At 38.7% G+C, this 27,097-nt stretch overlaps 3 protein-coding genes across 7 annotated transcripts in view; 2 read left to right on the top strand and 1 right to left on the bottom strand.

Moving 5' to 3' along the window:
• The first annotated feature begins 1,752 nt into the window (after nt 1–1,752).
• Nucleotides 1,753–6,629, top strand: LOC127634885 (uracil nucleotide/cysteinyl leukotriene receptor-like). 2 transcript variants are annotated; one of them, XM_052114618.1, is made up of 2 exons: nt 1,753–1,843; nt 5,201–6,629. In XM_052114618.1, exon 2 carries the CDS (start codon nt 5,231–5,233, stop codon nt 6,179–6,181), a length of 951 nt encoding a protein of 316 aa, XP_051970578.1. In that variant the 5' UTR covers nt 1,753–1,843; nt 5,201–5,230; the 3' UTR covers nt 6,182–6,629. The 2 variants fall into 2 exon arrangements, with proteins under 2 accessions (XP_051970578.1, XP_051970579.1); XM_052114619.1 differs by lacking the exon at nt 1,753–1,843 and adding an exon at nt 2,579–4,520.
• A 3,724-nt stretch (nt 6,630–10,353) lies between these two features.
• Nucleotides 10,354–27,097, top strand: part of nphp3 (nephronophthisis 3) — a 32,594-nt gene continuing 15,850 nt past the window's right edge. For 2 of the 4 annotated variants that reach the window (XM_052114839.1, XM_052114843.1), the window contains exons 1-9: nt 10,354–10,606; nt 14,306–14,342; nt 17,494–17,882; nt 18,485–18,610; nt 22,923–23,073; nt 23,975–24,127; nt 24,601–24,734; nt 25,032–25,192; nt 25,278–25,455. In XM_052114839.1, the coding sequence (XP_051970799.1) occupies nt 17,571–17,882; nt 18,485–18,610; nt 22,923–23,073; nt 23,975–24,127; nt 24,601–24,734; nt 25,032–25,192; nt 25,278–25,455 (1,215 nt within the window). In that variant the 5' untranslated portion in view covers nt 10,354–10,606; nt 14,306–14,342; nt 17,494–17,570. The remainder of the gene's footprint in view (nt 10,607–14,305; nt 14,343–17,493; nt 17,883–18,484; nt 18,611–22,922; nt 23,074–23,974; nt 24,128–24,600; nt 24,735–25,031; nt 25,193–25,277; nt 25,456–27,097) is intronic. The other 2 variants (XM_052114840.1, XM_052114842.1) reach the window with 2 other exon arrangements.
• LOC127635072 (E3 SUMO-protein ligase ZBED1-like) lies at nt 19,219–22,193 on the bottom strand. The gene is made up of 3 exons (XM_052114844.1): nt 22,057–22,193; nt 21,334–21,580; nt 19,219–20,894 (listed from the first exon to the last, which is right to left on the bottom strand). Exon 3 carries the CDS (start codon nt 20,772–20,774, stop codon nt 19,482–19,484), a length of 1,293 nt encoding a protein of 430 aa, XP_051970804.1. The 5' UTR covers nt 20,775–20,894; nt 21,334–21,580; nt 22,057–22,193; the 3' UTR covers nt 19,219–19,481.

The raw sequence follows: 27,097 nt of genomic DNA, 5'->3' as shown, positions 1-27,097 counted from the left end.
GCAAAAGGAGATGTTAGCCTCAGTCACCATTCAATTTTATTTTAAGGAAAATAAGATACAATGAAAGTGAATGGTGACTGAAACTATCATTCTGCCTAACATTTTTTGTGTTCCATGGAAGAACGAAAGTCACACAGGTTTGGACCAATATGAGTAAATTATGACAAAATGTGCATTTGTTTTGGGTGTATTATCCTTTTATGGGGTGGTGTCACTCCTGATTTTTAATTGTGTTCATGAGTTGTTTTTTTTAACTGGTAATACTGTTGTATCATGTGTTCAGAGTGAACTGTTTTTTATTTTGACTTTGCTTATTGCATGTCAACATTTGCTCACATTACATTATTTTTTCTGTTCAACTGAATGGTCATAATCCATTGTTATACGCGTTTTAAACTTGAATCTCTGCATATTCTCTGGATTGAATCATGATGGCACACATACAGTGCTAAACTATATCCTTGAAAAAACTAAAAGAGATCTCTTTTAATTGCAGAGAGCAGGCTCTTGATTTAGGATTTTACAGAGCACTTAATTTAAAAAATAATGAATATTTATTTTATATAAAAGTCGGAGACTTAAAAGAATTGAATGAATATACAGTATAAAACTACGTAAACAATGTGTGATTTAAATGATTGTAGAATATTTTCATTTTTACATTCTCTTTTTATATCTTTTTCTCATGCACTGCCAATGTCTTTTAAGATTTTTTTTATTTTATTATAGTTTAACTTTTATTAAGTTTTGCAACAAAAAAGTCATTTCTTTTCAGTTGTGCCTACAAGTTGTTTGTAGATACATCCTTGTTAGACACTACATGTGCATTTAGAAACGTTTGTACCCAGCTTAACCAACCCATATTTAAAACTACTTGATTTGCTCAGTGTATGGCTTATAAATGAATGAATATTGATGTCTAAATGTAAACAAACAATTGTAGTGATTGACTAAACTGCTCTGAACTACCATTGTACAGTATATACTGTAACTTCTCTATTTCAGAGATTGTCTTTTTTTTGTCTTTATTTCTATGCATGCCTGTATACAATTTTAGATAAGAGAGAGAATGTTATAGAAGAAAATCATGCTTGCACAGATAGATTTTGTAAATAAATTAGTTTCCTTTGGTTTTGCATTGCTTTAATTGCAGAGGCAATCTGTACAAAAGAGTGTAGCTATAAAACAATAAAGTTGCAGCATGCTTGTCATTCACATGGCCTTTGATTACTGAAAAACAGTTCAAAAGAAAACAATGGTTTGTCCACTGCAACACTGCAAGTCCTATTAAATATTCTGGCATATACAGTAGTTAAATTGACTTATGATTTTTCTATGATTTTTCTATCTTTAAACTTGCATAGAAAGGAACTGTGTTCAGTATCAGTCAAAAATGTGGACACTCCTGACTGAATGTCTCATTATCTTAAAGGTTGAACATAGTTTTGTACACAAACTTACTGTAAGTGGTACCTATGCATACCTAAACTGTACTGTACAGTAAATTTGAACTAGAATATGTCAAGTTTTGTAAAGTTGTTATACCTACACTGGCCAAATTAAGCAGATGTAGATTATTATTACATGAGTCAGATAGACACCAGTAGAGGGTGATGTGTTAATGTTGTGGATGGACTGATTCCATGTTAAAGATACTCATGTCTGTGCATGTTATGTGTGTCTGATAACTCCTCCTACCTTGATGTTAAAGTGAATGACTAAAGGAGGAAATAAATAAAAATATTGCACAGAGAGAAATCATCAGCCGAGTTGGTCTGTTACCAAAGTATTTAATTATCTAAGTCATTGTGTTGGCTTCTGAAGGAAGTCTCTCAACCTGATTGTAAGTACCCATCATACTACAGTATTTTCAAAGAAGAATACTACTGCTAATAATATATTTTTGGTTATATTGGTAAATGTAGTTATTTGAAGTGGGTGGTGTAAAATAAGTTATCTGTTGACATTTTACAGTACATGCATTTATCTTATTTAATATGTATTATTTATTTAGATTATTGCTTTAAATTAGTTGAAGTGAAGTGCATGTTCCTCATTTGAATTGAACTATTGTGGTAAATGGTTAATAAAATATAAGCTTTTTAACTTATATATGAATGTATATACAGTATGTATATTTGCACTACTGGTCAAAAGTTGAAACACTTGACTGAAACGTTTCTCATGATCTTAAAAATCTTTTGATCTGAAGGTGTATGCTTAAATGTTTGAAAGTAGTTTTGTAAAAAAAGAAATATAATCGTGCCACCATATTCATTTATTTCATTATAAAACCAAAATGTAATTTAAAAAAAGTTTTTAAAATTGATGACTTGGACCAAATAATAAAGAAAAGCAATAATAAATGCCCAACATACAGTATCTCACAAAAGTGAGTACACCCCTCACATTTTTGTAAACATTTGATTATATCTTTTCCTGTGACAACACTGAAGAAATGACACTTTGCAAAAATGTAAAGTAGTGAGTGTACAGCTTGTATAACAGTGTAAATTTGATGTCCCCTCAAAATAACTCAACACACAGCCATTAATGTCTAAACCGCTGGTAACAAAAGTGAGTACACCCCTAAGTTAAAATGTCCAAATTGGGCCCAATTAGCCATTGTCCCTCCCCGGTGTCATGTGACTCGTTAGTGTTAGAAGGTCTCGGGTGTGAATGGGGAGCAGGAGTGTTAAATTTGGTGTCAACGCTCTCACACTCCCTCATACTGGTCATTGGAAGTTCAACATGGCGCCTCATGGCAAAGAACTCTCTGAGGATCTGAAAAAAAGAATTGTTGCTCTACATAAAGATGGCCTAGGCTATAAGAAGATTGCCAAGACACTGAGCTGCAGCATGGTGGCCAAGACCATACAGCGGTGTAACAGGACAGGTTCCACTCAGAACAGGCCTCGCCATGGTCGACCAAAGAAGTTGAGTGCACATGCTCAGCGACATATATAGAGGTTGTCTTTGGGAAATAGACGTATGAATGCTGCCAGCATTGCTGCTGAGGTTGAAGGGGTGGGGGGTCAACCTGTCAGTGCTCAGACCATATGCCACAAATTGGTCTTCATGGCATGGTCAGTTATTTTTTTATTCCAATTACTTTTGTGATACTACTAACACAGTTTTTTGCCATCCAGCTGGTCCTATTGGAAGAGGATAGTGATGACCACAGCAGTGGTTTTTATATTTTTTCTCTTTAAATAAGATTTGGTCCAGATGATCACCTAATCAGTTCCTCATAAAGTGGAATGAGTTGTGCTTGTGTTAGAATTGATCAGACACTGGAATCGAATGGTTGCCAAGTAAATATGTAAATAACATTTCTTATCTTCTTACAATGGTACCTATTAAGGGGTGGGATAAATTAGGCAGCAAGTGAACAGTCATTTCTTGGATTTCATGTGTTGGAAGCAGGAAAAATGGGCAAATGTAAGGATCTGAGTGACTTTTACCAAGTGGCAAATTGTGATGTCTTGATGACTGGGTTAGAGTATCTACTGTACAAAACAGCAGTTCTTGTGGGATGTTCCCAGTATGCATTGGTTAATACCTACTAAAAATGGTACATGATAGGACAACCTGTGATCTGGTGACAGGGTCATTGGCACCCAAGGCTCACTGATGCACGTGGGGAGCGAAAGCTAGCCTGTTTGGTCTGATCCCACAGACGAGCTACTGTAGCACAAATTGCTTAAAATAGGGGCGTATTTAGGCATGGGCGAAATGTCCAGGGTGGCTTATTGCCAGCGGTGGCACAGGGCACCCTGAAGTCCACCAGCCATGTCATCTCCAACCATCCACAACCCCCAGCCACCCTGCCCCCATCAACAACTTTTGTTAGTGGGGTGGGGGGCCACCCAGGGCACAACACAAGCTAGAACCACTACTGCTGATTAACGTGATACATGATAGAAAGCTGTCAGAACACACAGTACATCATAGCTTGCTGCCTACGGGGATGCATAGCTGCAGACCGGTCAGAGTGTCCATGCCCTGTCCTCCTCCGAAAGCATCTACAATGGGTACGTGAGCATCAGAACTGGACCATGAAGCAATGGAAGAAGGTGGCCTGGCATGATGAATCACGTTTTTTTTTTTTTTAGATCATGTGGATGGCCAGGTGCATCTGCACCATTTCACGTACACCCCTTCATGGCAACGGTATTCCCTGATGGTAGTGGCCTCTTTCAGCAGGATAATGTGCCCTGCCACACTGCAAAAATTGTTCAGGAATGGTTTGAGGAACATGACAAAGAGTTCAAGGTGTTGACTTGGCCACCAAATTCCCCAGATCTAAATCTGATTGAGCATCTATGGGATGTGCTGGACTAACAAGTCTGATCCATGGAGGCCCCAGCTCGCAACTCACAAAACTTGAAGGATCTGCTGCTAAAGTCTTGGTGCCAGATGCCACAGGACACGTTCAAAGGTCTTGTTGAGTCCATGCCTCGCTGGGTCTGAGCTGTTTTAGCTGCATGAGGAGGACCTAGAAGAAAATAATTAGTGAGGTAGTACTTATGAATAAGTTTGTAGGAAATTTCTTTGATTTTGTTTGTGATTAAATATTTATGGGTAATTTCCAAACATTGCGATTAAATGCGTTAATTGTTTTTACGCGTTATTTTTTGTAAAATGAATTGCACTGAATTAACGCGTTAAATCGACAGCCCTAATATATATATATATATATATATATATATATATATATATATATATATATATATATATATATACAGTCATGACAATAATATATTCTTAGATAGGTTTTTAAAACCAACCGCCATAGCCACACTACATTCTGGAACAAAATTATATCACTGAAATCTTTGTTACCTGTGTGTAATCTTATAATGTCAAAAAATATGTAAGATCCTACTACTGAAGAAAAAAAATACTATCACAGGCATGTTTTTGACCAGATTATTGTTCTCCTGCTAACTGTGTAATTCATTGGTAGTAATAATGACAGTGTTATATATCATAGAAAATACAATACATAATGTAAAAAGAACTTTAAGTTCAACAAAATATGGTGGAATGTAATATTGTAAGACAAATTCTTCTGATTTAAAAACCGTAGTGATAAATACTGTGCACATATTCATTGTCATTGTGTGGCATTTCTGAGAAAATTATTTTGCAGAAACCTGTCTGATACTTATCTGACACATTGTGCTTCTCCACACAGCAACTCTGTCTCAAAGTATAGACCTGAACAATGATGAATCACACTGTGGAGGAGATTTACCACAGCTCTCATGTGGAAAACGCCCTCCTTGCGACATTCTACATTGCCATCTTTGTCCTCTCAGTTCCAAGCAATGCCCTTGCACTTTGGGTGTTCTGTTGCCATGACAACCGCAACACTCCTTCTAAAGTGTTTCTGAAGCACCTGGCCATAGCTGACATGTCTTACGTCTTGGTGCTCCCCATGAGGGTGATCTACCATATATCAGACAGTAACTGGCCTCTTGGGGAGGGGGCCTGCTGTGTGGTTGGCTTCCTGTTCTTTGTCAATCTCTACTGTAGCATGTATTTTATGACCTGCATCAGTCTGGACCGTCTGCTGGCTTGTGTCCTGCCACACAAGACTCGGAATCTTAGAAGAAGCCGGAATGCCAAAGTGGTCTGTGCAGTTCTGTGGATCATGGTGATCATCTCCATGGTGCCTGTCCTTTTCTCCAGGAAACAAGTAACTAGACAATTAACGAATTGGAATGTGACAGTGTGTGAACAACTGTACATTGAAAAGTCATCCAATCCTACTAGTGCAGTTGTGTCCACTGCTGTTGCTTTTGTGATACCTCTGGTCACCTTATCAGTTTCTTACATTATCATATTTTGCAAAGTTAGAAGAATGACTTTTCAAGAAAGGATGCCTGCCCAGAATAAGGCTTTGAGAATGATCATACTAACTGTGGTTAACTTCTTGATTGCCTTTGTGCCCTACCACATCCACCGGTTTGTCTTTATAATTCAACTGGATGGCATGTCAATATCAGAATCAGAAAGGCATCTGTTGTATTTGGGAAATCGCATTACATCAGCTTTCACATGTGTAAGTGGTGTGTTGGACCCTGTCATGTACTTTTTTCTGGCTCGAACTTACCAGAAGGTGCTTCTGCAGCTCTGTGGTAGAACCCCCAGAGAGAAGCAATCCAACACATGAACACAACCCACATCTCACTTTTTCCTGTTAGTCCCAGACATACCTAGAGAGTATCTGCAATCCATGTTCTCCAGGATGACACTGAAGTCAAAGTGGAAAAAGTATGGCTGAAAAGCAATAGCTAAGGTTCAACTCCAAATTCATTCAGGTGCTTATTGAGTTTTTTTCATTAGTTTCTACACTTTAGAAAAATATATTCTTTGGTATTTCATTTTAAACACACCCCAAATCTAATTTCAGAATACTTTTTTGGAATATTTGTTACTTTTTGAGAGAAAATGTTTGGCTTCACTGGGTTGGAAATGTTAAGACTAACTTTAAATTTGGGGTCAATAAGGTTTTAATTTGATCATATGACTTGATTAATCATACAACTATACATTTGACAATGACAATATATGGAATTTTTACCATATGTGATTGGAGGAATATACCATTTACCATTTATCTATCTTTTCCTTGTTTGTTTTAACAATTTAAATGATCATTATTTCTTAAATGTATTCTTATACATAGTTCTGTTGTTGTGCAGTTACTCAATGAACAAATAAAATATTCTTCAATAATCTTTTATCTTCTTAAACTTCCACAAACATATTCATAGGAATACTTCATTAAAAAAATGTAAATGTTGTCATAATATACTCACCCAATGTACTTCCAAACCCGTATGACTTTGTTTCTTATGCGGAACACAAAAGGGGGAAAAAATTAACATCCTGTTCACCAGTTACAATAGAGCTGTTCAGGTTATCGTACAAAAAACCTGGAAGAAAATTACCATTTTCGAGCCATAGGTTCCCTGTGGGTGGCTTCAAAATTCACGTTTGAGGAATGATTGTCTGTTATTTATGTTCTAGAACAAATCTTCCAAAGATATTTAAGTAATTTTACCACAGACCTTATTTTAATCATAAATCCAAAACTAATTATAAAAACCAATAGGAAATTCCTGGGGGAACCCATTGCGAATTAGCCTTTCGGGTTCTCCTACAAATTTCAAATATTTCAAGTCTTTTGAAGACATATGATAGGTTTTAATGAGAAACTACTCAAAATGTATTTAGTTTTTTTTTTTGTGAAAATCTTTTTTGTGATGTCTTTTCCACATTCATGGGAGCAATGAGATTAGCCCTTTCACAGTGGCTCATTTGATCACAAAGGAGTTTCTCACATGTGAGCTTCTCACAACTGCCATTGTATTGCATAGAGGAAATGCATATGGTGGACTTTTGAAATGAGGAGACAGAGTGCCAGCTCAGGGTATTTTTTATTTTCATTTTGTTTTTACAAGTCCACATCCTATTTCAGTTCCAGTAGTCATTTTCATAGCTTTCAGGTAAAACCTGGAATCTGATTTATTACAACATATGATGTTGGAAAGCAGGCCTATATAGAAACATATGATGAATATGATTTATTCCCAAACAAAATTAACTTTGTTCATTGCCATATATCCGATTTCTGTATAGGAAGGCATCTGAAATACCTTTTAACTTACACTTCTATTTTTGTCAGTTCATATTAACACTTTATTAAATCAATTCAAATCAAAGACTAATCAATTGTGTGCATTGTATTATATTGTTATTTTTACATTGCTTCAAAAATAGTACCTACAAGAATAAATGAACATGCACGTTTCTTGTTTTCATGTATATATTCATGTCTGCCTATTATTTTTATAGTCATCACATTTAAGAGCAAGCGCACAAGTGGCTCACTAGCACACCATTTCATGTTTCAAATCCTTTCGAGATCATTTTGATTTGGAATGGACCAAAAGTGCTGTTGTCCGTGTTGGTTAGTTGTTTACTGTTCAAATAGTTTATTGACTTACATCAGTTTGTTCCAGTGTTGTAGTAGTGTCTGAAACAAACAAACATGCTCCCTGTCTCTAAAATTAATATTGTTACATTTAATAAAGTTATAACCTTTATTTTGCGATGGACTGGCGACCTGTCCAGGGTGTCCCCCGCCTTTCGCCCAATGTTAGCTGGGATAGGCTCCAGCCCCCCGCGACCCTGTACACAGGATAAGCGGTTGACGATGGATGGATGGATGGATAACCTTTATTTTACCAGGAAAGAAAACTCACTGAGATTATAATCTCTTTTTCGGGAGTGTCCTGGCCAAGATAAGCAGCTTAGTTTACACAGACATTTTACATCAAAATTACAACACACAAACATAATCAGATCTCATTACGTAAATAAAAAAAAAAAAAAAAAAAAAAAAAAATGCATCTGGTTAAAAACATTTACACACACTTAATTTACTCAGATGATTATCTAATAAATATTTAAATTGACTACAAGATACTACATCTTTTAACTTCATCTCAGTCTGGAGAAGATTCCAATCCGATGCTGCGGCATATTTAAAAGAGGTTTTACCCATCTTAGTTCTGGCAAAAGGCACACACAAATTGTAGGTCGATTTAGAACGTAATGAGTAATTACCAGGTGACTTCTGTTTAATAAGACAACAAAGATAAGAGGGTAAATAACCCAATATAGCTTTGTAAATCAATTGGTACCAGTGCTTTTTCCTTCTAATACTCAGCGACGACCAGCCAACCATTTTATATAGGTCACAATGGTGTGTCGAAAGTACATGTCTGTTGTAATTATAGTCTCACTTGAATTTACAAAATGTATATCAGGGTAAGTTTCTTGCATATGTTAACATGATGTTAAATATGCATTTAAATGTATCGGTTTTATTAATGTTCCTTACATTAGGCTACTAACATTACTTAATTAATAAACTATTACAAACATAATACTCAATGAACTGTTAAGCATGGTAGCTTATACAAGTGTATTAATGTTCATGTTAACACCTTATCTTGTATTAACATATAGCCTGCGTAATAATTAATGGTTTGTTTTATTTGTGTACTATAATGTGCTTTTCTGTGCGTAGTGAAATTGTTTTCCTACTTAGAAATATAAATGTAAATGATTGGATATCACGAGATAAAGGCACACACACACACAAAAACAAACATTTGATGTAATTACTGGACACAGTTGTCCAGCATCTGCAAAGAGCATAAAAAACTAGCACGGGTGCAATAATATGCAGTATTTCCACTAAGTTTAACTGCATAAGTTAAATTTAAATGTATATGTATATATTTATGTTTAGCAGGGAAACAAATTTACAGCACAAATGATGGTTACTGCAGGGATGATTGTACATCAGCATTGGACACTGGAAATGTCCCGCCCCTTACTGAAACGAAAAAGATGATTGGTTAGCAAATATCTGATCGCGTCTGAAATGTAACGTTCTGATTGGTGGATCAGCTTAGTCGGACTGTCTGTCTTGCCAGTGCCATCAGTTGCTCCCGCCTAGAATCTCTGTACACGTTTAATAATAATAATACACGCACGCACGCACACACACACACACACACACACACACACAATTCACTCTATAGTGCTTGCGGCATCGTGTTATTATATTGAAAAGTTCCGGGTCAAAAGCCTACTCAATGTTCTGGCAGCCATACGTTTCATCACTTATTTTAGGTGGGCAAACGCAAAATCCTAAGAAAGATAGATGGGTATACGTATGCCTGAGTATGCCCTAGACTACACTTGAGAGACACTGCTTTCCTCTGAAACTGTTGTTTCACAGAGTGACTGCAGAAATGTGACTGCTAGTAAGCAATTTTTTATTTATTTTTTTGAGCTCACATTTCATAATATTTTATTTGTTTTATTTCTGTACAGTCATTTATTTTTCTCATCCAAGTTTTTGAGCCTACTCGGAGAAATCGCTACTGCACTGGGATGTCCATTCATTCTTTATTTTTCTCGTGTCGTACGGTTAGGAACGACATGAGTGTGACATTTTGAATCATGAAATGTTTTTATTTTTTGGTTAACTATTCCTTTTAGTAACTTTATAGCAGCATGGCATATTGTGACACTGTTCTTAGAATAATCAGAAACTGGTTCAACTGAAACTAACCTCATGTGTAAGGATTTTCAAAGTGATAATAAAAACAAATTGATTGAACAATGCAATTTTGGGTTTTGGGGATTCACAAATCCGTGAGGCGCTCTTATCGAAACCGAGGATTACTTACGAAAACGCTTTAGGTCACTTTTTGTCAGACTACGGACCCGTAGAAAAAGGCATGCCTAGTGACGCTGGTTTTTTAGGAAGACAGTGGGACAAAAACGTGTGCATCTCTGGGATTTGTTTACTTTTGCTATGCAAATCGATATGTCAATACGCTTTATAAAACCATTCGATATGTATGCCGGGTCTTAAGATCGATTAAATCTGTTTTAGTACATCTGAATGTTCTTCCTCTCGATTGGGTGGAGTGTTTTTCTTCACTCTGTTGGGATTCATTACAGAATATCATCTCCATGATGACCGCAGGGTTCAAGCTCACATATTAAGGTGATGTTAAAGCATTTTAATAAATGTACAGTTATCCAAAAGTGTCGGACATTTTTGAATTTTGATGATACGTTTAAAAATGCAGTGAACAACGTGCCAACCCGTAAAAAATACTCTATTTATACTTGTTTGGACCATTTATTCACGACATCTCATTAATATCTCCATGTTCTTTAATAATAAATCACAAGATAAAGCACACATAAAGCACAAACACGCATGCAACTCGTACCCATTTCCACTATAACACGTCAACACACTACAGAAAGCCCTTTCGAAATATACATTCATTTTATTTACCCGTGTGTTCTGCTCCAAGGCCATTTTAATAGCTCCAAAAATATACTTCGCGTATGTAGTTGAACTTATATGATACAGTGGTGGCTAACAATATTGGCACCCTTCGTAAATATGAGCAAACAGGGCTGTTAAAAAAAAATCTGCATTGTTTATCGTTTAGATCTTTCATCTGAAATATATTCCCATTCATATTTTGTAAAAAATTTAGTGCACCTGGGTGACTAGGAACATGAAATTGTTCAGCCACGACTTCCTGTTTCACAGGGGTGTAAATATGAGGTAACTTACTGGCCAAATTCCCTTAATCATCAGTCACAGTGGGTTAGTCTAAAGAATACAGTTCTGATGTGCAGCAAAAGGTTGTTGGGCTTCACAAAATGGGAAGTGGCAATAAGAAAATAGTCAAAGCATTGAAAATGCCCATTTCCACCACCAGGGCAATAATTAACAAGTTCCAGTCAACTGGAGATGTTAAGAATTGGCCTGGAAAAGGACGTGTATATATGGTCTCTGCACAAAGTGGCCAAAGAATCGCCAAGGATCACAGTTGGAGAATTGCAGAAATTAGTTGGGTCTTGTGGTCAGAAAGTCTCCAAAACTACAATCAGATATCACCTACATCACAAGTTGTTTGGGAGGGTTTCAAGAAAAAAAGCCTCTGCTCTCATCAAACAACAAACTCAAGCATCTTCAGTTTGCCAGACACTACTGAAGTGTTTACTTTTACTATGCAAATCGATATGTCAATACGCTTTATGAAACCATTCGATATGTATTCCGGGTCTTAAGATCGATTAAATCTGTTTTAATACATCTGAATGTTCTTCTTCCTCTCGATTGGGTGGAGTGTTTTTCTTCACTCTGTTGGAATTCATTACAGAATATCATTGGGTGTAATATGAGGTAACTGTGATCTTAAGAAACTTCAAATGTGACCTGGTTCTATGGTCAGATGAATAAAAAATAAAAAAGCTTTTTGACAGTGAAAACCAGAGATGGGTTTGGCATACACAGAGATGAAGTACCACCCATGGTTAAATGTGATGCTTATCTTGAATGTTGTGGAGCTGTTATTCTGCCAGAGGTCCTGAACGTCTTGTTCGGATACATGGAATCACAGTCTCTCAAATACCAACAGATAAAAAATCAAAACCTGGCTGCCTCTGCCAGAAAGCTTACAATGGGCCGTGGTTGGATCTTCCAGCAGGACAAAGATTAAAAACAAACATGAAATCACACAAAAATGGTTCACTGACCATGGCCATCCCAGTCCACTGACCTGAACCCCATAGAAAATATGTGGAGTAAACTGAAGAGGAGAGTCCACCAACATAGACCTCTGAATTTGAAGGATCTGGAGAGATTCTGTATGGAGGAATGGTCTCAGATCCCTTGTTATGTGTTCTCTAACCTCATTAGGCATTATAAGAGAAGACTTAGAGCTGTTGTCTTGGCAAAGGGTGGTTGCAAAAAGTAAAGAATAAAAGGGTGCTAATAATTATGGCCAGTGCGTTTTGGAGCAAAAATATGTATTTAATAATGATATATTTCTCCTGTTTCAATTGTTTTACTTCAATTAAAAGTTCGATTTTTTTTGTTGTTGTTGAATGAAATATCAAAAGGATAAACCATGCAGATTTTTTTTCCACAGCCTTCTTTGCTCATATTTACACTAAGGGTGCCAATATTTTTGTCCACCACTGTAACTGATTATAAACAAAATCTCATGATAAGTCTTGATAAAACACTTCAAAATCCTACATTACGCATTTTGAAGAACCCATGTATAATGCAGTGCATTTTCACATAATTAGATTCTCTGAAACTTGGAGAAACACTGCTGGAAGTTAATCTGTTTAAGGGATAGTTAATGCAAGCTTCTGTCATAATTTACTCACTGTCATGACATCCCAGATGTGTTTAAATTCTTTCTTCTGCTGAATACAAACAATGATTTTTAGAAGAACATTAATGGTAATCAAAATACAAAACTTGAAAGCTCCCAAAGGCAGCATAAAAGTAAAGACATACACTCACCTAAAGGATTATTAGGAACACCATACTAATACTGTGTTTGACCCCCTTTCGCCTTCAGAACTGCCTTAATTCTACGTGGCATTGATTCAACAAGGTGCTGAAAGCATTCTTTAGAAACGTTGGCCCATATTGATAGGATAGCATCTTGCAGTTGATGGAGATTTGTGGGATGCACATCCAGGGCATGAAGCTCCCGTTCCACCACATCCCAAAGATGCTCCATTGGGTTGAGATCTGGTGATTGTGGGGGCCATTTTAGTACAGTGAACTCATTGTCATGTTCAAGAAACCAATTTGAAATGATTCGAGCTTTGTGACATGGTGCATTATCCTGCTGGAAGTAGCCATCAGAGGATGGGTACATGGTGGCCATAAAGGGATGGACATGGTCAGAAACAATGCTCAGGTAGGCCGTGGCATTTAAACGATGCCCAATTGGCACTAAGGGGCCTAAAGTGTGCCAAGAAAACATCCCCCACACCATTACACCACCACCACCAGCCTGCGCAGTGGTAACAAGGCATGATGGATCCATGTTCTCATTCTGTTTACGCCAAATTCTGACTCTACCATCTGAATGTCTCAACAGAAATCGAGACTCATCAGACCAGGCAACATTTTTCCAGTCTTCAACTGTCCAATTTTGGTGAGCTCTTGCAAATTGTAGCCTCTTTTTCCTATTTGTAGTCGAGATGAGTGGTACCCAGTGGGGTCTTCTGCTGTTGTAGCCCATCCGCCTCAAGGTTGTGCGTGTTGTGGCTTCACAAATGCTTTGCTGCATACCTCGTTTGTAACGAGTGGTTATTTCAGGCAAAGTTGCTCTTCTATCAGCTTGAATCAGTCGGCCCATTCTCCTCTGACCTCTAGCATCAACAAGGCATTTTCACCCACAGGACTGCCGCATACTGGATGTTTTTCCCTTTTCACACCATTCTTTGTAAACCCTAGAAATGGTTGTGCGTGAAAATCCCAGTAACTGAGCAGATTGTGAAATACTCAGACCGGCCCGTCTGGCACCAACAACCATGCCACGCTCAAAATTGCTTAAATCACCTTTCTTTCCCATTCTGACATTCAGTTTGGAGTTCAGGAGATTGTCTTGACCAGGACCACATCCCTAAATGCATTGAAGCAACTGCCATGTGATTGGTTGATTAGATAATTGCATTAATGGGAAATTGAACAGGTGTTCCTAATAATCCTTTAGGTGAGTGTATATTAAACCACTGGAGTCACAGGGATTAATTGTATGCTGCCTTTAAGTGCTTTTGGAGTTAACACATTTTGGTCACCATTTAGTTGCATTGTGTGAACCTACAGAGCTGAAATATTATAAACAATTGTTTTGTTTGTGTTCTGCAGATTAAAGAAATTCAAACACATCTGAGATGGCATGAGGGTGAGTAAATGATTAGATCATTTTCATTGTTGGGTGAACTATTCCTTTAATTGTATTTTTATACAATGATTTTTGCTCACTGTATTAAACTACTAGTAACACTGTTACTAGAATGGATAACAAGTCATAATTCCGTCCGGAATTCCGTCCGGCCTCCCATGACTACTATAGAGCTCTCAACGCCTCTAGCTCTATATTTTTTTGTGTTAGGGTAAAATGTAGGGACAACTGCATACCACTACCCCATGGGACGTTTAGATATGGTGTTTTATGAGATTCGAACGCCCAGGAAGATTCGAGAACCTGGCAACCGCCACGATTTGGGACGGTGATTTTTAAATTCACCTCCGGACCAAGTTACTCCCTCTCCGGAACCACCTTCGCCAAAGTCACGGGAACCTCCTCTCTCCATATTTTTAGGAGGTTGAGGTGATAAATCTGACATATTCCACCTCTATCCATATGCTTAACCTCATAATCGACTTCCCGACTTGCCGTGTGACCTCAAAGGGCCCTTGCCACTTTGCGAGGAATTTAGAGCTTGATGTGGGTAGTAATACAAGGAATTTATCTCCTTGTGTAAATTCCCATAGCCGAGCCCCTCTGTTATACAGCCGGGACTGGCATTCTTGAGCCTGTAGCAAATTCTCCTGTGATAGCTGTCCCAATATGTGGACTTTTTCTATCAGGTAAAGAATGTATTGAATTTAGTTTTTGCTATTTGAAGGTCCCTCCACCCAGTTTTCCCTCACAACATATAATACACCCAGAGGCTTTTGCCCATATAATAATTCAAACAGGGAGAACTATTTGGAGGCTTGCGGGACCTCTCGAACGGCAAATAACAGGGGTTCAAGCTACTTGCATCTTTGTGCATGAACTTACGAATCATGTTTTATGGGTTTGATTAAACCGTTTGACCAAGCTGTCCATTTGTGTGTGGTACATGCTTGTCGGAATCAATTTAATACCCAGTAATTCGTACAGCTCTCGTAGTGTATGTTACATGACTGTAGTACCTTAATCAGTGAGGATTTCTTTTGGAATCCCCACTCGGGAGATGATTCTGAAGAGTGCCTCCACAACACTAGATGCTGAAATGTTGTTGATCAGAACTGCCTCTAGATATCGCGTTGTGTAGTCCTCCAGAACCAACCCAAAGCGATGTCCACATGGCGTCCGCTCTAATGGAACGACGAGGTCCATACCAATTCTTTCTAATGGGACCTCGATCAAAGGAAGCGGGTGCAAAGGCGCTTTTGGGGTTACCGGTGGATTCACCAGCTGACATTCACGGCATGCCGCACACCACTTGCGAACATCTCTGTGAAAGCCCGGCCAATAGAAATGGACGGTTTAGTGTTTTTTCTCACCCTAAGTGACCCACCATCAGATTATGATGAGCCATCTGGAATAGCATTTGGTATCAACAGCTGTGTGGCATCTTCCTTTACCTGAGCATCCTGCGTCACTCGATACAACCGATCATTTATAAGAGAAAAGTATGTATATGTGAGTGCAATGTCTGGCCGGAGGCATTGTCTATCAATCACATTCACTTGATCAAAGGCGTGCCTAAGGGTCTCGTCTCACGTCTGTCCAGTGAGCCAAGACTTCCCCCTCCCTTGCATCATCCTGATGAGGAGCTGACGCAGACAGCCCCGGCTCCTCCTTCCCAGCCCACAAACAGCAAACCACACACCAAGACAACGGGCACTAAGGGATATTCGTGAATGTTCTCATGCACACACCTCACCTTCACCCTACGTGCTGTACCCAAAGCCTCCCGTTGAACCAAGCATTGGTGAATCGTGGTCTGATTACAACCCGAATCCACCAAGACTCTGTATGTACCCCTTGAAAACTCACAGGTATCTGGTACATCCCTGCTTGGTTGGGAGCGGTATGCGGCACATCAGGGACCCGGACCGACACCCCCACATCCATCGCAGAACATTGATCCTGGAAGTGGCCCTGCTGAGGGGCACACCGGCCTAGCCCCCCCCCCCACCCGCGGCCACAGATTCTCCAACCTGGCGGGAAAGGGAAGAAGACACAGAAGGTGGGGTAAAGATGCCCGGAACCCCCCGGACCCGTGGAGCAGGTTTTGGGGGAATATATCCCTGTCTCCGGAGAGCAGGAAAGGGAACATGGTGAGGTAGGGGAAGGGAAGAGAGAGAGAGAAAAAGCTTGGCCATCTTCAGGATACGTCATCAAGGGGTCCTCAGCTAGCCAGACTCCATCATCCAGTGATGTCAGGTGGTGGCACTGGACCCTCTCCGCGGTCCTTTTGGGCACCCATTTGAGGAACTGTTCCAGCACCACAAAGTTGATTATTCCCCACCGATCCTCCGCTAGCAACCACCAATGGCAGGCATCTCAGAGCTGCTGGGCAAAGGCAGATGGGTGGCCGAATTCCCCGTAGGTTAGCACCAACAAGCGCTGATGATGTTGCTCTGGGTTCTGATATATTTAGAAGTATATCTCAGCTCTGTAGCTCCATACAATGCAAGTGAATGGTGATCAGAACTGTGAAGCTAGAGTCATGTTTGGGTGAGAACAGACTAAAATGTAATTTGTTTTTCACTATACATCTTGCCATTGCAGTCTTGAGCCATGAAAATTAGTTGATGAATTTTATTTTGGTCTGTTCTCATCCAAAACGGATTGAATCTTCTCAGAAGACATTGAATAAACCACTGTCATTTTATGGATTACTTTTATGCTGCTTTATTGTGCTTTTTGAGCTTTAAAGTTTTGGTCACCATTCACTTGCATTCTGTTCTGAAGAAGAAAGAAAGTCATATACATCTGTGATAGCACGAGAGTGAGTAAATGATTACAGAACTTTCTGAAAACATACGTTTTGCCTTTCAAAATCACAAATCTTCTTCAAACCGCTCTTTCTCATTTTTCTCTATTTGATCTCTTCATTTGTTCTAGTTCAAATCAGATTTTCAGTGCATTCTAGACCTCTCCAACATCTATTTATTCATCTTTAACTCTTCTCCAAAATCCCCCAACTGACAGATATTCAGAGAAATTAAAGAGAAGGAAATTCCGGATTTGATTGGCTTATTAGTTAGAGTATTCTGTTCATACATGAATGTCAACATTGCTTCACACTGATTGTGTTTCCTGTTTCCAACAGAACCATCAATGTACATTCTAGAATTGTGTGAGTGGCCTAGCACATAGGTGTCTCAGTGGCACCCTTTGGCAGTTGCCATGGGGACAGCATCCTCTCTGGTGAGCCCCGGTGAGGTAATCGAGGATGCGTACGGCGGTGAGGGTGGGGAGGCATGTGAGATACCAGTGGAGGTGAAACCAAAGGCACGTCTGCTGCGGAGTTCCTTCCGGCGTGGCCCTTCAAGCTTCAAATCCACAGGTTCGGTGGAGCTTGAGTATGCTGCCGAATATGAGCGCCTAAGGAAGGACTACGAGATCTTCCGGGTCAGCAAGAACAATGAGATCACCTCCATGCAGAAGAAGGAAGCCAAGCTGGATGAGGAGAACAAGAGATTGCGTGCCGAGCTGCAGGTTGGACACTTCCTCTTTTGAAATACAGGGGGTCCTAAAATCAGAGACCATATTGAAAATCTTTGGGAATAAACACAAATGATTAGGATTTTTTTTTTAAATTTGAAAAAAGAATGTATAAAAATTATAAATATATTATTTGAGTTTCAGCACTATTTCTAGGTCACTTATCAAATGTCAGCAAATTTGGGACATTGACTGTGTTACTTTCATTGTACAAAAGGTCAGATTTAATTGTTTCCGTTGAAGCACACAAAATGTTCATTATAACATTCTCAAGTCATACTGGAATAACATGGATCATCAGGTTTTGGACACATTTGTGAAGAAAGTAGAGTGCATGCCTTCCTGAAATTTTAATGTTTCATTCAAATTGTTATGCTGATATTAAAATGTTTTATGAAAAATTCTGTATTAAATGATAATAATGCAAAATAGGAACATTTCCACTATTGGCCTCAAACTTTTGGACTCCACTATAGACACTGTAGGTGGGGTTTGATATGGTGAAGTTTGGTTGAAAATCTTAAATTGTCTCAGAATTCAATGCTCATGACCCTTAGTCCTATTAGAAAGACTGATGTTGTTTCTCTGGTTTTCAGGCTCTTCAGAAGACATACCAGAAGATTCTAAGAGAGAAGGAGAGCGCACTGGAGGCAAAGTATCAAGCTATGGAGAGAGCTGCCACGTTTGAGCATGACAGAGACAAAGTTAAACGTCAGTTTAAGGTGTGAATCTAATACTCTCCTCTCTCACACTGTAAAGGAATAATTATTCAAAAATGAAAATTCTCATCTTTTACTCACTCGTATGCCATCTCAGATGTGCATAACTTTCTTTTTTCTGCTGAACTAAAAATGAAGATTTTTAGAAGAATATCTCAGCTCTGTAGCTCCATACAATGCAAGTGAATGGTGATCAGACCTTGGAAGCTCCAAAAAGCTTATAAAGGCAGCATATAAGTAATCCATATGACATCCATGTATTCTGAAGTGATCCAGTCAAGTTTGGGTTAGAACAGACTAAAATGTCATTTATTTTTCACTATACATCTTGCCATTGCAGTCTTGAGGCATGAAAATAAGTTGATGAAAAAGGAGTTCTATTTTGGTCTGTTCTAGGGCTGCAACAAACGATTATTTTGATAATCGATTAATCTAACGATTATTAGAGCGATTAATCGACTAATCACCGATTATTCCGCCGACTAATCAGTAAGTTCGGAACGATTATTCAGCTTTTTCAATTACTTAAAAAAACTGAGTTATACATATTCTAACTATAATATTAAAAAAGAAAATCACTTCAGCTTTTGAAATGTTTGTTTTAATGAACTTTGAGCCAACTAAACAGGTCATTCTCTTACATTTTTCAGATTTCTGTCCAACTCAAACCACACACAAATGCTTTAAGCATTTTTTAAAATATTCTGTTCTCTTTCAATAGAAAAACAAAGAAACATAAATGAACCAGCTGCATTACAGACAAAAAAAAATGTTTGAATGTAAACATCTCTTGGCAGCAGTATTAAGAGCTTCATTTCTAAAACAAGTATTCAGTAAGTAACAATGTCCTTTCTGCACTGGCCTTTTTGGATTTTCAAATAAGTGCTGAATTAAAATGAAGAAAGGTCAGCATATCAACATGCTCACGTGACAAACTTGCTCTTTTTTGTGAGCAAATGTTTCCTGCAGCAGAGAAGATCCGTTCTGAGGGAGTGGATATGGCAGGAATGCAAAGAAAAGATCTTGCCAGCTTTGATAGGTTAGGGTAACGTCCCTCATTTTCCTTCCACCAACCTAAAGGATCTTCTTGTTTGGCTATTTGCGATTCTGAGAAGTACATTTGTACTTCCTTTCTCACCATCTGAATTTTTTGTTCCTCATGCGACGACTCCTCTTCACTGAGGCTGTCGGTGTCAGACTGGAGGAGGTTTTCTAGCACTGACTCTTCATCTCTCCTAGGAACAGTGACACCGTGACACTGAAGCTCCCCTTCTTCTGTAGATTTCCAGAACTCTTTTCCTGCTTTAATAGCAAGGACTTCAACAGTGCTTTTAACCTCTATCCTTTGTTCAGCAGGCATAAACTTGAGTTTTCTAAATCTTGGATCTAGGGCTGCTGACAGAAGAATGGTGTTATCTTTCTCCTTGGAGAAAGTGCTGATATCCCCCCACCTCTCTGATAACTCTTTAGAAGCTTTGGCTAAAAACACTTTTCCAGGAGTAGTTTCAAAGATCAGGGATTGTTGCACAGACCTCTGTAGGCCTTTTGCAAGCTGAGGAAGGCATGACAATGTTGTGTACTCTTGGCCACTAAGAAATTCAGTGGCACATTGAAAAGGCTGTAGGCCCTGGGTCAGCTCCTCAAGCAATGACCACTGATCAGGCTTCAAATCAAAGTAATGTTTGCCCCTTGGTGTCACTTCAGGATCCGAAAGCGTGGCAGTAACGGGCCAGCGCTGCTCCAGCAGTCGCTCCACCATAAAGTAGGTGCTATTCCACCGGGTTGTGACATCTTGTATCAGCTTATGCTCTGGTGTGTTCATCTGTTGCTGCTTTTCTTTCAGCTTAGTATTGGCCAGTTCACTTCTCCTAAAATGTTCAACCAAGGATCTTGCAGCTCCCAAAGCTTTGCCGATGCTGGTCTCTTTAAGGGAATTGTTCACAATAAGCTGAAGTGTGTGTCCAGTACAGCGGACGGAGACCCACTTATGTTTCTCTGCCAGCAATTTCAGTGCAGCCACAACATTTGATCCATTGTCATGAACAACTGCTTTAATGTTGTCTACGGAAATGTTGAATTTTGTGACAACCTCTTCAAGCCATGTGGCTATGTTGACACCAGTAAGTCGTTCATCAAGAGGCATGGTTGGAAGAGTGAGACTTGTCATTTTCCAGTCTTCAGTTATAAAGTGTCATGTGACACCTAGGTATGCTTCTGTTGCGAGGCTAGTCCAGATGTCAGTGGTCAGTGCAATGAAGCTTCTTCCTTCCTGAATAGTTTCCTTAACCTTTAAAAAAAAAACATCAGATTATTTTAGTTGAACATTTTACTTTTTAATTTTAACACATCATCATTAACTGTTGTTTAGTCATCATCATCTTTACTGGGTGTTTAGTTTGAAATCTGGAAGCACTTCACACTAATGTAACGGTTTCATCTGTAAACATTAATGTATAACTAACTAATATGAACAGTACATTTGTATTTATTCATTTTTGTTAACATAAATGAAAATACAGCGGTTAATGTTTTTTCATGTTCAGTGTATTTATGTTAATAAATGTATTAGTTGAAGTTAACATTAAATGCCTAAATGATGTAGAAGTACAGTTCATTATTAGTTCATGTTCATTAACCAACATTAACTATTGAACCTTATTGTAAAGTGTTATCATAGATTGTTCCTGAAACATGAATTTGCAATTTTGCTTTAAGTGTATATTTACTTTTTGACAGGTTTTTTCATATTTTTGCTCCATTAATCTTGTAAAGTAGGTTCTTGATGGAATGATATATCCAGGATTGAATGTAGAAACCATTTCACGAAAGCCTTCTCCATCCACCAGGGAAAGAGGTCTCATGTCTTTAACAATCATGTTTAGAATTGACTCTGTAAGAGCAGTGGCTTGCTGAGGAGTACAAGAATTCCTCCTCAGAAAAAAGTCATCAATAGGCCCACTGCTTTTCTTAGAACTAAAACGGGAAAAAGGGACATTTAGTTCAGGACACAATTCACAAAGAATGGTAAAATATGAATCTGCAAACATTTATTATAAGTATAGATTATAGAATAGTTTTATTTTTTTACATGACATTTGAGCTGACAGACATTTTCATTCACCATTTAATTAACAGTATGAAAAAGTAACTGACATGATATTCTTCCTAAGTCTAACATCTCCTTTTATAAGTCTTCATGAATATAGAACAAAATACAGGCAAGTGATAAGACTATAATACCTACCGGTGACAGTTTATAGTGTTACAATAATAAATACAGCCCTGACTCCTAAGCTCGATCAAGCTTTATTCTATGCTAAATAAATCATCACATTACTGTAATTATATTATTATTGTTGATATTATTACTAGTAGTATTGCATTCTCTAATAAAGAGATGTACAATTAAGTTAGTTAACGTTAGTTAGCTCCAGCTGGAGAACACTCACCTCTCACCAGCTTCTCTTGTGCCGGGGTGTTTCCTCTTTAAATGCTCCAACATGCAGGTTGTGCTCCCGTGAAAGGCAATTTCTGCCTTGCATATATTGCACACAACCGCATTTTTGGGTGTAAGTTTTGTGAAACTTTCCCAAACCTTGCTAACTCGGATTCTTTTGCACTCCGTCATATTTACTGTCTATATTTCGCGGTTTTCTTCTACCGCAATAGTATTTTAAGGGCTGCATTACACTCTAGCGCTACAGCGTCGTAGCGGTCAAATCACGATATTGCAGGCCCTTACATTAGGTCACGTGAGATCAAACGACTACTCGACAACAAAGATATTTGTCGACATTTTTTTTTTGTCGACGTTGTCGACAATGTCGACTAATCGTTTCAGCCCTAGTCTGTTCTAATCCAAAATGGATTGAATCTTCTCAGAAGACATTGAATAAACCACTGTAAATTTATGGATTACTTTTATGCTGCTTTATTGTGCTTTTTGAGCTTTAAAGTTTTGGTCAACATTCACTTGCATTGTATGGACCTACAGAGCTGATCCATTCTTCTAAAAATGAAAATTTCTGTTCTGCAGAAGAAAGAAAGTCATACACATCTGGGATGGCACGGGGTGAGTAAATGATGACATCATTTTCATTTTTGAGTAAACTTTTTCATTTAAGATGAAGAACTTTCTGAAAACATACGTCTTGCCTTTCAAAATCCCAAATCTTCTTCAAACCTCTCTTTCTCATTTTTCTCTATTTGATCTCTTCATTTGTTCTAGTTCAAATCAGATTTTCAGTGCATTCTAGACCTTTCCAACATCTATTTATTCATCTTTAACTCTTCTCCAAAATCCCCCAACTGACAGATATTCAGAGAAACAAAAGAGAAGGAAATTCAGGATTTGCTCCGGGCGAAACGAGATCTGGAGTCGAAACTTCAACAGCTGCAGGCTCAGGGAATACTTATTTACGATCCTGCAGACTCAGATTCAGATGACAACCAGACCACTGTTACCAGTAAGACCAATGGCAACACTAGACAGTATGATTTCTGCCATATTGTGTCATATGCATAAACATTTGTACTTTTGTAAACATAAGTTTGCAATGCTTTATTATGAGGAACTATCAGAACTGTTACCTTTTGTAGTCATGTTTCATGTTCTAGATAACATTTTTATCACTGATTAACTTTGCTTTGAAAGAGGAACCAGTATCATTTACATTTATGCATTTGGCAGATGCTTTTATCCAAAGCGACTTACAGTGCCTAGAACCTAGAATTCTGCAGTGCAGTTTTCCAGTCATGGAAAATACGAAAAATACCATGTCCTGGAATCTAATTATTTGTCCTGGAAAATATTTAGTATAGTAAAACTGTTTGAGTGTGTCACTAACAAGATATTTGTTACATGTACAGAAACATGGTAACATTTGTATCTCAGGATAGGTGTCAAATGCACAAATTTGTATTGTTTTGTCTCTGCCGGCGGCTGTGCATTTTGAAACAACATCAACGGTTGACTGTCATGAACAAAGCCCAGTCACATACTTTCTCTGCACACCTGCTCTCATCTCTGCTTTGCTTTGAAGAAATAGTTTAAGTAGTTAAATAGTTATAGTGCTAAATATCTTTTTATCATTTCATCATTGCTATTTTGTTAGCTACAAAAAATTTAAATTAATTCATTTAATTTTCTGTATTCTGTTGAATACAGAATTTAGAAAAAAAAATAACCATCCAATAACCACAATATACATCATGACCGCTCGTGTGTTTTCACATCAAATGTCCTGGAATTTTGGGCCTTGAATAGAGTGGGAACCCAGTACTATTTTGCTAAATGTTTTAGGTAACAACCACTAGTGATGTGCCAACAGTTCTATATCAGTGCATCTCTAACCACTCTGTGTGTAGCTGCAGGCACTCAGTGTGAGTACTGGAGTGGTGGTGTGTTGGGGAGTGAGCCGTCCATGGGCAGTATGATGCAGTTACAGCAGACATACAGAGGCCCAGAGTTCGCTCACAGTCTCATCGACGTGGAAGGGCCATTCGCTAATGTCAGCAGAGGTGAGATTACACCTGTGTATGTGTCTGTACTTGCTTGGCTGTAGTTTGGGTACACAAATATCATTTAATTTAAGTAAAACTGTCAAATTCTAAATTTGTTAAACTGTTAATTCTAAAAATGCTAAAAGTTTTCTTTTAGGGGTAGGGTAATGGTTTGGGTTAGTGTGTAGTCATTAGAATTAGCAAAGACAGTTATCAAAAAGTTTATTATATATCTCCATTTCAGGGATAGTTTAATGAAAATCATATACTAAACCTCGTATGAATTTGTTGAATGACAGACACATTATATGGAAAAAGATGCAATGAATGTGAATGGTTACTGCAGCTGTCCATACATCATTTTTTGTAACCATACACATTCTGTGAAAGAATAAAATGTCATGGGTTTGGAACAACACAAGTTTTGGATGATCTATGCTTTTAAGTAAACATGTGCTTATATATGTGTTGATGATTTCTGTTTATTTCAGATGATTGGGATGCGGCTGTGGCCAGCCTGTTGCAAGTTTCCCCTCATGTCTCTCAGGCTTTGTGGAGTAACACAGTTCGCTGCTACTTCATAACCACAAAGGAGACCAGAGCAGAGTTACAGACCTTTATAGAGGTTTACACACACAAACACGCATATACAGTATATTGTGCACTATTGTACAAACACCTCTTAAAGCTGATGTGTTTTTTTGTGTTATTTGTTCTTAATGTTAAAACAAACATAGATATGGCTCATTATGGCAGCATTGGCTCAACCAATGGCTTGAGTTTTTGGGCGGGGCTACTTTTTTACTACTAATGGTAGGCAGGGGGTGTGTTTGGGGAAACCTGCTTGGAAACAATAAATAGTTCACAAAGCAGCCTTTCTTTCTTATATTCAAAAATTGTCAATATTCTTTTTATCTTTTAGACTTATTCTTTAAGGCTGAAGATGTTTTGTGAGAGTTTGGGTCATTTCTATCTGAATGTGTCATTTCCTGAGGAGAAGGCTGTTCTGTATGCTGCTGAACGCATACAGGAGATCGAGAGGAGCTCCGTGTGTGTGCTGCTACTCAAGTCCTCAGTGTCCAGGTGACTTTCTGAGTTTCTCCATCTTTCCCACACTTACAAAATCATCTCATCATTATCTATAATGTCATGCTTTCTGCTGCTTTAGTTGTGTTGTAGAGGATGTGGAAGAAGCCTTTGTGAAGACCCCAGACTCTCGTCCTCTCTTGCTGTATTTGCGTACTGGAGACAGAAAAGGAGAGAAGGAGGAGGCCTCCACTCTCAACCCTGCCACCAGAGAACTGCTGGAAAGAATTAACAAGGCTGACAAGAGTGCCAAGCTTAAGGTAGAATCAAATTATTTTAACGATTCAAACAATTCTAAAGTTCTTCTGAAGATTTAAATGATTCTAAACGTTCTTCTGAAAATACAAAGTTTTCTTAAGTTCTTCTGAAGATTCAAAATATTCTAAAAGATCTTCTGTAGATTCAGAAAGATTCAATAGGTTCTTCTGAAGTTCTAAAGGTTCTTCTGAAGATACCAAAGATTCTAAAAGATCTTCTGTAGATTCAGAAAGATTCAATAGGTTCTTCTGAAGTTCTAAAGGTTCTTCTGAAGATACCAAAGATTCTAAAAGATCTTCTGTAGATTCAGAAAGATTCAATAGGTTCTTCTGAAGTTCTAAAGGTTCTTCTGAAGATTCTAAGTTACTGGCTAGTTGTCCAGTACGGTTCTGCTCACTCAGCGGGGGTTTGCAGAGGGGTTGTTGTGAGTCCTGAAAATCTGCGGGTGTCAGTTCGGTTATAGTGCGTTTGTCACTCTTGTAAATAAGCGAAGTTCATTCAGCCACGATCCGTTCACCGTCCTGCCCTCCTGAGTGGGTCCTCACCCTTTTAAAGACACATCTGTCGTTACCACTTTTCACAACATAACAGCCCTGAGAGGGGTCCCATGTATGTAAAAATCTGCGCACCTCCAGTGGCGCAAGGCTTCTGTGCACAAGTGCGTCAATTTAACAGAGCTACAGAGATTGCGTAATGGGCTGAAGTGGAGGGTTAAAATCCACTTCATGAATGCCCTCATTCGCTGAAGGCTCAAAAGCAAAACCTGAATAGCTGATGCATAAAACCATGTAATCTGAAACGTGCGACTTTCGCCTCCTCCTTGAATTGTGATAGACAATTCATTAGTGAGAGAATGCACTCTGGTGAGAGGCGCGCACGCATTGAGATTGAATTCGGCTGCAGACCCAGGAACATAAAATTCTGAGCGGGTGTAAAATTGTTCTTGTTCCCATTCACTCTGAACCCGCACACGGCGAGTGTCTTGCACCACTTTCTCCTTGGAATTGGCTATGATTAACCAATCGTCTATGTATGTTAGGATCTGAGCGGGGGTAAATGTTGATGTGGAAAAAAAGCATCTTTCAGATGGCCTCCTTGTCCTCCGAAACCTCAAGAAGGCCTGCATCGTCCTCGTCTCCAGAACCAGCCGGCTCATTGGCGAACGTGGGATCCCCTGAGAAAATGTCCTCAGGGAATGCTGGGTTGCTTTGATCGGCCCAGCTGATCGTCACTCTTTCCCCCGTCAGAGTCGGAAAGTTTGGGGTTGGTGTACTGGGTAGCGGCAACCTTGGCTACTGTTTTCCAGGAATTCTAGAGCCTCCTCCGCATGTTTGAGTCCCATGTAAACAACACAGAAAGGATGAGGGTCTCTGGCGGCGATGAGGGCCCAGGCATCCACGCGATAGGTTGTGCGTTAGGTTTGGAAAGTGCCATACTAGAGAAGAACTCAAAATCCATTGCGATCAGCCGTGGAGCAGGGGAAGTGTTGAGAGAGATAGGCGGGCAGCCTGACTGGTAGGAAGCGGGCGTGGGCGGCTTGTAGCAAACACAGACAGTCAGGTCTGATGGAGGCTGATCTGAACAATGTGTCCTCCTCTAGACAAAATTGTGAAAGTCCAATTTCAACTGAGCTGAGAGAAACAG

This window comes from Xyrauchen texanus, chromosome 42, assembly GCF_025860055.1.
Source record: "Xyrauchen texanus isolate HMW12.3.18 chromosome 42, RBS_HiC_50CHRs, whole genome shotgun sequence".
Classification (NCBI taxonomy): domain Eukaryota; kingdom Metazoa; phylum Chordata; class Actinopteri; order Cypriniformes; family Catostomidae; genus Xyrauchen; species Xyrauchen texanus.
The sequence above is the reverse complement of the archived record's forward strand: the minus strand, read 5'-3'. Positions and strand labels throughout refer to the sequence as shown.

Coding starts and splice junctions, on each gene's coding strand:
- LOC127634885 (XM_052114618.1), top strand. CDS start 5,231: ATGATGAATCACACTGTGGAGGAGATTTACCACAGCTCTCATGTGGAA.
- LOC127635072 (XM_052114844.1), bottom strand. CDS start 20,774: ATGACAAGTCTCACTCTTCCAACCATGCCTCTTGATGAACGACTTACT.